The sequence below is a fragment of the Misgurnus anguillicaudatus genome, chromosome 16 (assembly GCF_027580225.2).
Source record: "Misgurnus anguillicaudatus chromosome 16, ASM2758022v2, whole genome shotgun sequence".
Lineage (NCBI taxonomy): Eukaryota > Metazoa > Chordata > Actinopteri > Cypriniformes > Cobitidae > Misgurnus > Misgurnus anguillicaudatus.
In genome coordinates, this window is record NC_073352.2 from 10,973,708 (window position 1) to 10,990,258 (window position 16,551).

Genomic DNA, 16,551 nt, shown 5'->3' on the forward strand with positions numbered 1-16,551 from the left:
AAATTACAGCAAAGCCGCTAAATCCGATAAAATGGGTTGATGGTGAGAAAATAAATACACGAATTATGAAATATCTGTCAAAAGTTTAATTCCTCCCAGATTTGTGGTTTTGGAGTCTCGTGGCAGGGTCATTTCCTCCACTTTTGAAAAGATGAATCAACGGTGAATCACTGAAGAGAAAGAAAGAGTGAAGGAGGAGGAGAAGGAGGGAGATTGGAGAAGGAGGAGAGGGGGACATGTGTATAAAACTTCATCTCGTCAGTCAGTCAGTCAGTAACTTTGAACGACAGCCTCATTCACCTGGACATCAGAGAAAGCGCGCGCTCGGTCACTCTTAACAGCTGTCAATCACCGCGGGCACTCTGGAGAGAGAGAGAGAGAGTTGATTTAATTTCACAGGACAGATATTAGCCGTGGATACACCGCTCCAGACAGACTGAACAAAGTTTGGGAAAAAACTTTTGGAAGAGTTGACTAAAACTTCAGACAGCGCAAGAAAAAGTCTGTTTTATGTGATTAAATATTGTTTCATAAACTCTGAACAGAACTGAAGCAGAGGAATCGATTCAATTAAAATGCATCGCAGGAAAGGTAAGAGAGATTACTTTTTCTACATTTCGATTAATTGGTTTAAAAAAGTATTATTATTATTATTATTATTATTAGCAATAATATAATTAAAATTACTGACAATCACATATTATTCATAAGTTTTATTTGCGTAATATAGGCTAAATATTTATACATTTATATAAATTTTGCATTTTAATTAATTTTAAAATAATCGTTTTTGTATTTTGATACAGCTTTTTGGAGATGTAGTCACACTTTTATATTTATATTTAAAATATATATATAATTGTTTCTACTTTTAGCATTTAATAATCTGCTTGTTTAAGATGTTAATTCGTTTGTCAGGCCGCTTGTCTTACTTATCGTCTAAAATGTGTTTTATTAATTAATTTTATGAAGTTTGTAATTTAAAAGTCCTGAATGGATGAGAGAGTTAAAAATATTTTTAAAAAATTGTTAAAAAATGTTTAGTCCGGATGCCTTTGCTTTTCAAGTAGGAAAATATTTTTAGTGCATATTTTAAATAGTGATACTACACATAAAAAGTTAATAGAATGTAATAAAAGACTTTGATTTATATTTTCAGATTAAACTTAAAGGCTAATAGGCTATAACATCTTACAGTCTATATAAATTGTATAGTTTATTGTAGTCTTGATTAAATAAAAAGGACATTTTAGTTAACTTCTTAAAGCACAGTGTCAAACGCATCGTTTATTTATTATATAATAAGATATTTAAAAATAACTAATGAGTCCATATTTGACTTTTTTTGTGCAGGACAAACAAAAATAGGCTTATTTCTATAATAACACCTTATGTCACAACCATCATGTGTCAAAGCAAGAAAACCCAAACACCTTCAGTCACACACAGATACACATGAGTACTAGTTATGCTTCTATTCCTGTTCTCAAGTGCGTTAAGCATGTGGTTCATAGGGCAAGTTCACCCCTGTCTTGTTAACCGACATTGATATGAGAAAGTACATGATTCATGTTAGTCAGGGTCTAAACACACAAACCCACACACATACATAGCACCTGTCTTCGGGGACCCACGTCTGTGAAAAGGAAGAAGGGTGTGTGACGAAATGATGCGATTTACGCCCGAATAAAGCAGCAGAGCAGACTGTCACGCTCACGCACACACACGTTTTCTTTTCCTCTGTTACAGTTTATGCTGCCACACATGCATCGATCATACCAATCACACACAGACCGAACTGCCAGATACACTTCTTCAGATGTTTGCAGGAAAAAAACCAAACCATCAGTATGTCACTGTGCCCCACGCATTTAAATTTTAATCTGTCCGAAGAGACAGTCTGGAAAAGACACTTGGGTTCGGGAGAAGAGGGAGAGAGAGAGAGAGTATGATGGATAAAGAGGGAAGTGCAAGATTGAAAGAGAAAGATAGAGTGATGGAGGGAAGGAAAGAGGGTTAACGCAGCCCAGATTCCCTCGAAAAAGAAAGAGGGAGAGAGGGAGCACAGGGGAATGATATAAAATGAGTTGGTCACGGTTTGAACAGTTACACATGCTGTTTACATTTTTCCCAAATTAACATGGCCCCTCGCTTTACCAAGCCCCTTTTGTCTTTTCCACTCTTTCTTTCTTTCTTTCTATCATACAAACTGTTCCGTTTCCACGTTTGATCTTCTAGATCGGATGAGCAGATAGTTGTTCTTCTCTTTGTTGTATTTATTTTCAGGAGTGGGTCGTTTCGGTTAAATGAGAAACTTAAGTCAGAGAGATGGAGGAAAGGACGAGGGGGAGGGAAGAGATAATTAAAAAAAGCAAGAGAGGAAGAAAAAGGTAATTACAGAGGTAGAGGAACCTCGGAGAGAAACAGATATATAATGCTCCTCTTGGAGACGACATGGACAGGAGAAATGAAAGCATGAGAAAATAGATGGAGAACGAAGTAAAATTTTATTTGAAAATTGCAGGAGTCCAATTGTTTTTAAGGTCCTTGGCAAAGCAGACAAGGCCATCTCCTCAGGCCAACTTTCATTAACATAAATTTCAAACTAAATATCCACAGGGAGATTTGAGAAGTGTATACCCCCTTAGTAGAGTTCATAGAGGGTAAGTGTGTGAATGAGTAATTGAAAGACTGCAGTCGACTGTGTGTGTGTGTTGGTGTGATGTATGCCGAATCTATGGATGCAATTGAAAATGTTAGTACGTGCATTCATCATACCATCTATCCAAAGTGCCCCTTTATGTACGTGTGTGTGTCTAGTCTGTAAAAGAATGCACATTTGATTGAGTGCAGACTGCACATAAATCTCTACTTTAACTGTACACAGACACACAACATGACCCTGACCCCTCCTTTCTCGTACACACAAACACACACATGCATTTGAAACACTAGCCTCTTTGTGAACTGACCAGCCCATCATATGGGCAGTGGGACTTTATATGATGTGATAAGAGAGAACGTGTTTTATGATATTGCAGCGTAAGGTTAAATTCTCGCTTTTGTTGACTGGAGCCTTCGAGGCTCGTCTGTTTAGTGTTAACACAACGGCAACAAATCAGTTCGAGAATGAAAGGCAAGAAGCTACGTGTGTGTGTGTAGAGACAAAACTGACTGATATACAGATTTGACATCATATCATTGCTGCCAGCTGCTGGCTTTAAGCAAAGACACACACACACATACACACAAATCCTTCTTAATGAAACCCGTTGTTATTCAATAAAGTCGTGGGGGATATGTTTCAGGGGTTATGTAAATATGCCACAGCTTTGTTTTTGGAGACTGTTGTGCTTACAACCAAATAAGCAACAAGAGAGAAGTGATGGCAAGTGATTCGGGGTTACCTTAACAATAATAAACTTTTAAATCCACTAAGGCAACAATACAAACAGCAATTTATTAATTGACTGATACACTCTTAAAAATATAGATGATTACAAGAACAATGTTCGGTTCCTCAAAGAACCATTCAGTCAAAGGTTCTTGAAAGGATAATTTCTTTCTTACATTTTTAGTCTACGAAAAAACGTTTTTTTGGAAAAAGAAAGGTTCTTCAGATGTAAAAGGTTCTTTATGGAACCATTTATCCTGTAATGGTTCTTCTATGGCATCTTGAAGCACCTTTAATTTTAATAGTGTAAATGGTAACATCACTATTATTGCTCAAAACAAATGGGTAAGAGCTTAAACAATCCCTAATGACTAAAATATTACAGTTTTACATTTGTGAATGAGTCCTAAAATTGCTTGTTGAGGAGACTGTTGTAGTGATCGGTTTTACTTTTTGCATTTGTTCAGAAGACACCACTCACATTTTCCTCTGAGAAATCTAGTTACTGACCTAAAATGCCTGTCTTGATAATGCCATATTTGAATGTTGAGATTTTATACCAAAATGGTAAAATAAATAGCAGACAAATGGAGACCGTGTCCTTTAGAGATCTCAAAAAAAAAAAAAAAATCACAAACTGTGCTCAGATTTATAACAATCCGTTCTCATGAAATGTGTATAAATAAAGTCGTGCAATACATGCCACAAATACCAATTTTGCGTGCATATGATTTGCCAGTCCTTCCCGTTCACTTAATAAAAAATCTTTTATGTATTGGTTTCTCCTTTTTTTCCTCATTTTTTTCCCATTGTCATTTAGGTTTGGGGTTAGATTTGTAATTTAATATATACAGTAGGTTCTCAATGTTTTTGTCTTTTTTTTTAACTATGGTTGCTTGCAGTTGGGGTTAGAATTGGGGTTTGAGTTAGGATGTCATTTTATGTAACAAAAAGTTGTTTTAACCCCAAACCCAAGTGAAAATGCTAAAAAATAGAAAAAAAAGAAAACCAGTACATAAAACAGAAAGCCTGTCTTTTTTATTTTTTTAAGATGTTAACAAATCTTTGGTGTCCCAAGAGTACGTATGGTAAGTTTTAGCTCAAAATACCATATAGATAATTTAGAATAACATGTTAAAATTGCCACTTTGTAGGTGTGAGTGATTTTTGGATGTGTCCTTTAAAATGCAAATGAGTTGATCTGTGCACTAAATGGCAATGTTGTGGTTGGATAGTGCAGATTAAGGGGCGGTATTATCCCCTTTTGACATCACAAGGGGAGCCAGATTTCAATGACCTATTTTTTCACATGCTTGCAAAGAATGGTTTACCAAAACTAAGTTATACTGACTTGATTTTTTCCACATTTTCTAGGCTGATCTACCACTTATAGCACTTAAACATGGAAAAAGTCAGATTTTCATGAAATGTCCCCTTTAAGTGAACAGGAAGGGCTGGCGTATCATATGCGTGCAAAGTTGGAGTTTGGCGTATGCATTGCACGATTTTTCACACTGCGTGCTATTTATACACATTTCGTGAGAATGGCCAAAGATACCAAAGTCATACTCTCTAATATAACTCATATCAATTCTCACCGAATTGTCCAAGACTATTTCATATGAGCTGTGCTATTTACATAAAGTTTCATACTATTAATTTAAAGGCAACAATCTCAGTTTCCTATTATTGTGAACCTCTCTGTAAAATCCAGGCTAAAGTTTCATAATCTAATTATGAGATTATGAGCATCAAAGTTTAATTTCAGTCATTGGTTTCGCAATGATTTCAATCTTTGACATGATCTTACTCATTAAAGGTTATATTTTCACACAATGTTCTTTACATTATATACATTTTTTTTAAATTACTTTAGCTGGGTTTTCACAGACTGGGTCACAATTAAATATTTAACTTAGTCTTTCATTTATGTGATAAAAGAGTCACAGTAACTAAATTAGTGGATTTATTCGTAACGTCCTGATGATTCCTTGGACCGTGATTCTGAATCCTTTCGAGATGCTGTTTTTCACAAAAAAAAAAAACTTTGAGAAGGACTCTGACCTCAGGTCAGGAAAAAGGTGTGTCTATGTGAGTTTGTGTTGCTAAGGAGTGCGTGCGTGTGTGTGTGTCAGGTAGCATTTTGGATGTTCCTCTGAGAGAGCGTTTCATGAGAATCTCTCCCTCTTGTAGGAGAATAAGTGAATTAGAGGAGAAAAGAGCGGAAAAAACTGAGCGCGACGGAGTTGAAAAGGAAAACTGGCAGGGCTAATCGAGGTTAATAAGCTGTTGTTATTTTGGCCGGGGGCAAAGAAGAGATAAACCACTTTAAAAGAAGGGGAGGAAAAAAAGGCGTGTGTGAGAAGATAAAAAACAACTCGGAGATCTTCACAGGGGAATATGAGGGAAAAAGAGAGACAATGTGTGACAGGAAGGAAAACGTGTGATGAAGAGCGCTTCGAGAAGAAAGGACGGAGAAAAGCTTGATGGACAGGAGGATAGTGAGGGGGTTCGAGAAGAAGAGACGAACAGAGATAACAAGAAACACGAAAGGGGTGGAGGTGCACATATTTCACACCTGTTGAAAACACAATGCCTCAAACAAGTAATTACACATCTCTTACATGTTCCTCTGAATGCTTGACACAAGAGAGAGAGAGAACATTGGGCGAGAGAGATCGAATAAGAGTGATGTGTTTGTGCCAGTGGACTCCCTCAGGCTCACACATATACACACATAATAAGAGTACTCTGTGACCCTCTTAGAAGTTCGAAGGTTCATTATTTGCCATCATTTCCCCTGTGTGATTTCAGAGGACATGAGTCTAAAAGCAACCTTAGTTTGGCACCTTTACACACATATACAGTACAAAGTCTAACAGATGCACTGGTCTGCGTACAGGCATGCACATTCGTTTAATCCTAAACTGAACTCTGCAAACAAACTCCAAACAAAAACATATCCCAGACACAGAGGACCACACACATTAACACCAATAAGATCTTACATTTGCAAATTCAGAAAGCATTTGGATACCTAAACATGAATTATGGCAGTATATTAAATGAAATAATATCATGGCAAGTGGCATTTAAAAAAAAGATAGCACAAGCGAACATTTCACTACGATGGGTAATTTTTTTTTTAAATATACAGCATTAGGTCATTTTGACGGTAAACCCATAGTTAACATGAGGGGATACAATCAGATGGTTATTGCACATCAATTATTTATAAACCTATTTATTATAATTTTTTATCTAATCAATTTATTATTTTTTACATAGTTAAATGTCCAAATACATTTGAGACAACTGTACTTCATTTAACAGTTATAACTGTAACACTTTACAATAAGGTTACAATTAGTTATTACACAATACTTCTACAGCATTTATGTTAATTTTGGCATATACTAATACATTTATAAAATCAGGCATTGTAGCTGTTAACATAACTTAATGCAATACGCTGTATTGACATTAACTAACATAACAAGAATTAATACACTGTACAAAATACTTTGCTGCCTTAAAAGTTTTGTTAAATCAACTTAGATTTACAAGTCATGTGAACAGAGATGAGTTGTCACAACTTATAAAATATAGTTGAGAAAAGTCAACTTAATTTAATAAGTTATAACAACTCACCTGTAGTTATAACAACTCATCTCTAGTCAAGATAAATAATAGAAAGTTGAAATGACTTGTAAATCCGAGTTAATTCAACAAAAAAATTTAAGGCAGCAAAGTATTTTTTTACAGTGTACAAGCTACAAAAACGAATTTGTTCATTGTTTGTTTATGTTAGTAAATACATTTATTAATGTTTACTAATGCAATCTTATTGTAAAGTGTTACCATTATAACTTTAATTGTACTTTACTAATAATGCATTTATAATGTACTCTTATTTTGTGTGTGTGTGTAATTGATATTTTTATAATAATATTTATACAATATTGCAGTAAATATCATTTAAAGATTTTACAAATGCTTGTAATAATGCTTTAAATATTTAAGCTTCTTTTCAAAAAGACTTTTTATAAAAAATAATGTGCAGAAATGTTTACATTTACACTTTTTTAAATTAACGCTTTTATCGAAAGACTTTTACAGTGCATTCAGTCTATACATTTTTTTTCTATCACCATGTGTGCCCTGGGATTGAACCCATGACCTTTGTGGTGCCAACCCAATGCTTAAAGGGAACAAGTTTACAAGACTTTTTTAAGATGTAAAATAAATATTTGGTGTCCCTAGAGTACGTATGTGAAGTTTTAAACATGGAAAAAGTCTGATGGAAAAGTCAGATTTTCATGATATGTCCCCTTTAACAGTTGGGCCACAGAAACCCCTCTCTCTCTGCAAATAAACTTTGTACCAGTAATCAGCAAGAGAACCAGTTTTCAAAAACATGTCCTCATGAAAATGTATAAGTAAAGCAATGATATTCAACTGTGTAAGCTTGTATAATATAGCATTGTTAGAAAAATATAAAAAAAATCGATGTATTAGTTTTGGCCTGATGACAGACAGATTGTCTTGATGTTTTCTTCTGAACCAAAGAAATAAAGTTATTGGCAGACACGTATCGGGAAGGAATTTTTTTTTATAAACAATAGAGAATTGGTTAGCATAACTAGCTGTGATGGACATGTTTTTAAAGTTTCCAAATGCAAAAACTTCCTTTTTTTACTGCCTTTTTTTTCAGTCCATCAAATTCTCCTGATGCTGCTATTGGCTGCTGCTGCGGGGTTTGGCCAGGTGTTGGACCGAACACTCAGTCTGTCCAATGAAAGGAGCTCGATAGAAAGAACATACGAACTGACCAAATACCTGGACCACCAGCTGAAAGAAATCAGAGACACTTATGTAAGTCGTATGCTGTTTATGTGGGTGATCTGTGCGGGTGTTTTGAATGTGAGGCTTTTCTGTTTATAAATGTTTGCCTGTGCATGCTCTTCTCCATTAATCACTTGTATATGAAATGTTTTCCTGTCTAATAACTGGTTACTTGTCTGCAATGTCAGAAAGAAATTACAAAAGCTGTCACTGGGACGGTACCCTTAGTAAAGGTCCTGATATGAACAATTATATGCCACCGAGGTACCAATATGTACCTCTTAGGTATTAATATACACCTTTTAGGTCTACTTTTAGAATGGGTACCGCAACAGTGACAGCTTTAGTACCTTTTCTGAGAGTGTGTATGAGAAAAGAGAAGTTATAATTGGTGACCTTTTACAATAAGGTTGTATTTGGAAACATTAGTGCATATATTTTGTACACTTTCTAACGTTTCTTCTCCTCCACGTCTCCAGCTGTCATATCTTGGGCCTCCGTTTAGCGACCCAGGCTTTTCTCCTCCTCGTCCAAACAGCTCCTCTCTATCCGTTCCCAGCGCTGCCACGCGTGTGGACCTGTGGCGTGGCCTTGAGAACGGGGCTCGTCTCGCCCAGAACCAGCGCGCGTACAGCGTTCTCCTCTGTGCCGTGAGGGAGCTGGCGCGCTCCACCCTGTGCCCCTACCTCCAGAGCTCCCTCCTACACTTCTGCTCCGGCCTCAGCGGTTTGCTCGGCTCGATATCCGGTTTGATGAACGCCCTAGGCTACACTTCACCTCCCAATGGCAACCTACCAGCCACTCCCGGGCAAGGATATGCCCAGCCCATGTCACAGTTTCAAGGAGTGATCGAGAACAGCCCCGCACCCCTACGTAGCTACGCACCTCGTAACAGAGGCGTTCAGGGTGCGAGTCGGGCGGACGTAAAACGCGATAGGGCGGAGAGGGGGCGGAGAGGTAGGAGGAAGGAAGGGGAGAGTTGGGTCGCGAAGGAGGAGGGTGCCAAGGAAGAAGGAATGGAGAGATGGGGGAAGAGGAGAAGACTGCTGAGTTTCGAAGAAGAGAAAACAACAAAAGTGAATTACATCAAACACACCTATAATAACATGAACCACACGATTGTAAAATTCGGGAGCCGAAAGGAGCCCCTACTGTTTTCCTCACCTCGACGTATAATGCGCTCCATCCAGTCATCTCATTCAGGCCTGTCTCCTCTGTCCCTCCTCTATCAGTACGGAGGACAGGCCGCTGAGGTACATACTTTATTGGGCGCCCCTGTTTTGTCATCACATCCCGTTCCTAATGACTTCTCAAGGAAGGTGGAGGGATTCTGGGTACTGCGAGAGCTGCAAAGCTGGCTGTGGAGGTCCGCCAAAGACTTCACCAGACTGAAGAAACGACTACGTGTTTGAGAATAAACAGTGGCTTTGCTTCAAAACTTAGTGAGTTGCCTTGCAAACAATATGTCACAGCACACAAAACTACTATTCAGTAATAAACTTAGGGATGTTTATAATCAGCATTTGTCCACCATCTTGAACGTACTGATTTATTAAACAGGTCCAATTGCATTGTGGGATAGCTTTCCCTGTGAAGAATACAGGTGATCGGGGCTTAGATATGAAACAAACTTTAGTTTTAAAACTTTCAGTGTTGCCTGTGGAGGCAGCTCACTAGTTTTTGGAACGGAGCAAAGTTATGTGCGAAACAGATTGCTTCATGCTCTGTGGATGGAGATCTAAGAACTTTTGATGGTCACGCTTTGCACTAAATCACCAAACAGAAAGGACGGCCAGGAGACGCGATGTACATCAGAGACAAAGGGAAAAGAGCACCCATTGAGAACGAGACGTGATTCAGCAGAAGGAAAGTGAATCATGTCTGAAAGCGGGCAGTAGTGAAAGGGTGAACGGGGAAAAGTGTGGGACGTGTGGCGTAACCGAAGAAACAATGGAGAGTTTTCGCTGCCTCACAAACTGACTCAGTGACGCCTCATTGGCATTGACTCGTCTTTTTCCGCGCACATACGCACACCAACGCATTCTTTGCAAAAAACAGATGCAAAAATCTGATGTCCACACTGTGTGTGTGTATTTATGTGTGTGGAGAAACACAAAAGTACCACAATATTGTGTGTTTTTGGACATGGTAATATCATGGTATGCCTTGGGTTACAGTAAATGCGATGGTATTCAATTGTTTATATCTTAAAACACTAAAAACGTTTTATGACTTTTAATACCATGATATTTTTGGAGTGCCATGTAAAAACATGGTATATGAATATCACACACGTGAAAATTAAGGGGGAGTAATATATATATGTGTACAGTGTGTACAGTGTTTTTTGTGTCTGTGTAAATGTCGTATTATCTGTATGTTATATTTATTTAATATTATTTATTTCTCTGGGGTATGACGGTATGTTGTGAGTTTTTTTTCTTCTTCTATGAGTACAAAAGACCATTACTGACTACAATGTGTGTATTTGTGTATGTGTGTGTAGTTTCACCCCTGGAGGAAAAACCATAGGGACTGAAAGGATAGTGAGAGTTTTATTCGACTGTCTGAGTAAAATTTACGACCACTCCGTCCTTTCATCTAGTCCCACATCCTCTCATCCCTCTATCTGTCTCTCACGCCTCTCCTCTTCCCAAGTGCTCACCTACCAACACACACACATGCACATACGTGTTTAATGAGCACAATGCATAAGACTTGTGTTGTTTTTGTGGAATACTAGTAATGAATACTATAACTTAACCCGCACCCTGCCTTTGTAAAATAAAATAAAAATGATTTACAACATTTTAATAGCATTTTACAAATGAGGACATCCCCAAAGGGAAATTTTACTCAGGTTTTGTCAGGTTTTGGGTACAAATTTCTTCCCAAAATAGGCCTATAGTTAACTTGGCGCGCACACACACATGGTCAACATTCATATACAGGAAACAAACAAATGTCACATTTCACACAAACACATCTCCGTACAAACAAACACACACACATGAATGATTGTAGGTGAACAAACATTCAGGTGCTTAATGATTCTTCTCCTCGGGCCATGTGTGGGGTAAAATTAAAGGATCAATGAGAATCGGTCTATCCCTTTGAGCAACACACCTGCACTATAGTTATCACAACCACACCCACACGAACACAGGGGTGTGACACGTTCTTTATGTGCAATTATCACAAATTACGGGAAAAGATGAGTTCGGCGAGGAGGAACGGGCGCGTGCGCACGCACACGGAGGCGCGTGGTTTGAGACTCAGCGAAATGCGTAATGCAGAGTCCGTTCGACTTTGGCCCCTAAATGGATGACCACACATTGCCAACAAAGGCTGCATTGTGCGCCTATGTGTGTGTGTGTCATCATGTGTGTTACTAAGTCTGTGTGTGTGTGTGTGTTAATCACATTGGTACTTCTGCGAGTCTGTTTATGTATCCGCGCGACTGTAAAGTAGTTTTATTTGTTTTAGTTTTAAAGCCCTCTTTCCGAAACCTCTCATCTCGTGCCATCGCGTCCCGCCGGATCTTTTTGCCATCTGTGAAACAGAGCGCAGCTCTCCCCCTGTCAATCACACGTTAAATCACTCGTCTATCATCGCTTCATCCGCAGGAGCCTATTTAGGGAGACTTTATCACTCCCTATGTTCTCCTTCCATCTTTTCTCGTTTTAGTGCAGCTCTTCGTCATTGTCTTTTTCCATTTCTCCTTTCCCATCTTCACCCGGCCTCCCCTCCCCTTTCGTCTCGGGCCCCGATCACCTGCAGCACATAAAAATTCCTTTTTTCTCTCTCCAGAGGATTGCGCGCGCTGCCTTGGGAGTTACTGCATTCCTTTAGCTCTCTCTTTCTCTCACACTCTTTCTTTCTCTCTCTGTTTCGGTGTGCCTCCTCAATTCTCTCAGTTTTCTCCTTCTGTCGTCGTATTGTTGGCTCTCGCCAAGCCCTGATACCTCACAGCCCCTACCTGCCGCGCCCACACCCCCGCCGTCGTCGTGCATACACGCCGATTCTTGGCTGCAGGGCTGGGCCGACTCTCCCAAACGCTCCGTGCGGGGGAAACCTCGGGCACCGGCTGACTGATTTATTGCTTAATCAATTGATCCTCCCAGATAAGAGCCGGCAACCACAGTCACCCTGCATTTATGTAAGTGAATGTTGACTTGTCCCTCAAGGAAAAACTGACTTTAATGTACCGTGCCGTGTTTTAGTGTTATTCAACATGTAAAAAAAAATAAAGAAAAGATCTTGGATGATCGTTTTGGATTCACTACAGAGAAGGTGATGTGTGTGAGCGCAGGTTTGGCCCGAGTTTGAAACCGTTTAAAAAATGTGTAGCACGAATGTAGTGAAACATGTCAAAATCCGACTTGTGATGACAGCTCGAGTGGTTCTCAGTATGTGAAGAGCTCGTAAATCAAGCCAAATTATGGTTCACTGTAAATCTAATGCTGTCAACAGGTTTCTGCAAGGGTTAGGTTTAGGGTTGGCTATACATAGTAAGTATATCATTATATATTTGTGCACAGGGCGGGGTTTCCGGGGGGATGGGAATCCACCAATAATCAAAACTATAGGCTACAAATTACAACCACTAGTATTTCTGTAGTGATTGTAAGCCAGTCTGTGAAAACACACCAATATTTTCGTGATTTGCTGTTTTTTACATAAAATACATTCTGTGAAAATATAACCTTGATATCTTTCATATTGATTAAGTAAGGTCATGTCAAAGATTGAAATTAAAGTGCAATCAAACTTTGATGCTCCTGATCTCATAATTCGGAGCACTGGGTCACACCTCAACCCTACAATGTTCAAAGCAAATCAATGTCCACAAATTGAGTCACAAATTGAACTTTTGATAAAGTGAACTTTTGTAAACCTTGTGAGGTGCCAAGCTGTCTACTATTTGCACATCCTAACTGAAATGACACCTAACAAATTGATTTGACCTCTCGACATTGACGCAATTCTGCATACCACACAAATAATAATAACGTCCCATTACCATGTTTTTTTAATTATATTTTTTGCCCATTTTTGCCTTTATTTAATAGTGATAGAGGAGAGGACAGGAAAGGGGTATGGACACGGCAAATTACCGTGAGCAAGGAATTGATCTCGGGTTGCCGAAAGTGCGAAAGCACCACATGTCGGAGCACTGCCCACTACACCATCAGCTCACCGACATTACCGTGGTTTTTACCAAGTAGAATGTGAAAAAAAATTCTTCTCAAACTATTATTTCCCACTAATTTGAGGGGTAAAAAATAGTTAGGGTTTGAGTTAAGGGTAATTTGGGGTTTCTTCGATTGAAACCAGTGGCCGTTGACTTCTTTTTCAAGGGTGCACGATGCGAAGCTTGTCAAAACAAGTATTTGGCCCGTCATGTGTGTGGCTCGTCATGTCAAAATGTGTGTTAGGCACGTCATGTGAATCAGTGGCGGCTCGTGACTGCTCATCCGAGGATGCGCTAATTCAAAATAAGTATTCGGATTGTCACGTGTGTGGTTCCCTTTTCCAAAATATGTGTCCTGCATGTCGAGACATCCTGTGTGCATCACGTGTTTTGTCAAAATAAGTGCCTGCTGCACACGTGTCAAAACCGTTTATAATAAAAGAGACGCTCACATTCCCAAAATACATGCAAGACACTCCCTTAACAGTAAACTCTGATTACGCATGAGATTATGCGAGTATCTGGCAAACGCGAGCGTCTCTTTTATCATAAACCCTTTAGACGCATTTGCATCAGGCACTTATTTTAACAAGATACGTGATGCACACACGATCTCTCAAAGCGCAGAACACATATTTTGAAATTACGAACCACACACATGACAGGCTACATACGGTACATGTCGTGATGAACTTCTCATCCTGCACCCTCAAAAAAAGAAGTCAGAAAAAGAAAAGAAAAAGAAATCTGATGTGAACCTGCATTAGATGTCATGTCAAATTACGTGTCTGGTGCAGACGCATCAAAGGGGTTTTATGATAATAGAGATGGTCATATTTGCCAGATACTCACATAATCTCATGTTTAATCAGAGTTTACTGTTAAGGGAGTGTCTTGCAAGTATTTTGTGAACGTGAGCGTCTCTTTTATCAAAACCCTTTCGATGCATGTGCAGCAGGCACGTATTTTAACATGACACATGATGCACATGGTTCACGCGACTAACACATATTTTGAATTTGCAGCCCTCGGAAGAGAAGTCACCGGCCGCCACTGATTAAAATGTTGATTTAGGAATCACATCTTACTTTGTGAAGTCACGGCGGCTTACGCGGAACACATGAAACTTCAACCCAGTATCACAAAATTATGTACCTATAGGCACGTATGGACCAGCGTGACAATGTCACGTTTTGCCGCATTTGAGCGTGAGCATGTCACGCTTTTCTGTTTGTGTCACTGTCACGTATTAGTTACTCAACTTTTTTGATCTAATTTCTTACCATTGTCGCTTCGGTTTAGGGTTAGATTTACATAAAATGACATCCTTATCCAAACCCAACTCTAACCCCAACTTCAGGCGACAATTGGTTAAAGTTTAGAAAATATAAACCAATACTTAAAGTGACATACTAATGCAAGCACCAAATCTATATATATTTTTTACTCACCTCCAAGCCATCCTATGTAAATTACTTTTTTCTTTTGGCCAAACACAGTAAGATATATTAAATAATATTCTCTTTTCAGCTATATAATGGAATTGGATAGTGCTCCAAAAAGCACAATGATTAAAAAACAATGTATACAGTTATTAAATATCTTATAAAGTGATGCAATGTTTTTGTAACTTTGGGTCAGAGTTCAACTTGCATTCGGCCATAGTTTATAAAGTCTGAAAATGTTTCCTTATTTTTATTTTATTTCATTTTATTTTATTGTATTTTTTATTTTATTTCATATTTAATAACTGTACGGATTCGGTTTTGATTCATTGATGTGCATTTAAATTTTTTAGGAAACGTATAGAAAATTATTCCTAAATCAATGGCATGGTACGCAAGAAGCATTTAAATATACATGAACAAAAAGTTGGGTATAATGGTTCATTTTAAGACCGAATGTTTACCAGTTCCTTTTAAAATTGAATTATGTATACTTATGATGGACACTTCTCTCATGTTTACCACTATGGATGAATTTAAATGATTTTGACTTTTACTGCATTCTGAGATTGGCAAAATTTGTCTTCTCTACACTTGCTGCCATAGATTTTGCCCACCATGATGTTGCCAACTGAAGCACTCTTTGTGTCAAAAGTGCAACTCCTGTATGATGTTGAAAAATGCTTAGGTAAGCAGCTCACTATCTTGTAAAACATAACTTTAGTGTTGTATTAAAAAAACATCGGATGACAGAGAATTAGTTTACTAAAACCCAGTGGGAGGTATCAAAGTCATGTTGGCAGTTCATCAAAAACAAGTTAGGTGTAGCGTGTCTTTGTTTGAATGTGTGTGAGAGAAAACCGTGTTAATACAGAGAAGAGCCAGAGAGGAGGACACACACAGTTCAGCTTGATGAACATACAGAAAGCGTTTGTGTGTAACCGATGGGTAAATGAAAAAGCTTTTAGTGTCAGAGATGGAAGGACAGAGATTACAAGTTCGGAAACCTCCCACACTGTTTAATGAACACACCAGAGAATAAATGTTCATGCATACACACACACACACACACACATGAAGCTAATCCGATTTTTCTTTCCTCACACACATGGCCGTACCTATTTTTGGAGGCTTTTAAAAGTTCCAAGAATCTTTAACATAAACTAATGAACTTCACCAGTTCCTAAAAATCCGGATGAGCATGTGATGTCCTCCAATTCCTTTCTGCTTCTTCTCTCTCTCTCTCTTTCATGTGCTCTGTTGTATCTCCATGACCCAAACACAAGCTGACAGGTGAGGAATGGCTTTCTCACGCTGCAGAAGAGTGAGCGAGCGATCACGGGCCCGGCTCGACAAAAGCAGAGGTGTTTGACAGCGGTACGCACGCCCTCGAGTGATTCCACTTCAACTGCAATTAAACCTTTGGCAATGTGCCATCTCCCTTCTTTAAACCAGGCATCCAAAACAGGAATTCATTTAATATTGGGAAATACAAAGTTTGCAATGTATATCAAAACGAAAATAATTATAAACCTACTACAGTATTTGCTGATTTATTCTTAAACTTGTATTCAATAATCTATAAATTAAAATATTGACCTCTGATGGATCTCAGAGCTCATTTCTGCTTATGCCGATTCAAATAATACAGTACATGAAGATATGACACCATG

The 16,551-nt window shown here is 38.4% G+C and overlaps 1 protein-coding gene across 1 annotated transcript; it reads left to right on the forward strand.

Moving 5' to 3' along the window:
* The first annotated feature begins 2 nt into the window (after positions 1–2).
* Positions 3–11,704, forward strand: clcf1 (cardiotrophin-like cytokine factor 1). Its single transcript, XM_055178265.2, has 3 exons — positions 3–591; positions 8,109–8,269; positions 8,719–11,704. The coding sequence occupies exons 1-3, from the start codon at positions 576–578 to the stop codon at positions 9,649–9,651; spliced, it is 1,110 nt and encodes a 369-aa protein (XP_055034240.2). The 5' UTR covers positions 3–575; the 3' UTR covers positions 9,652–11,704.
* Positions 11,705–16,551: the final 4,847 nt, after the last annotated feature.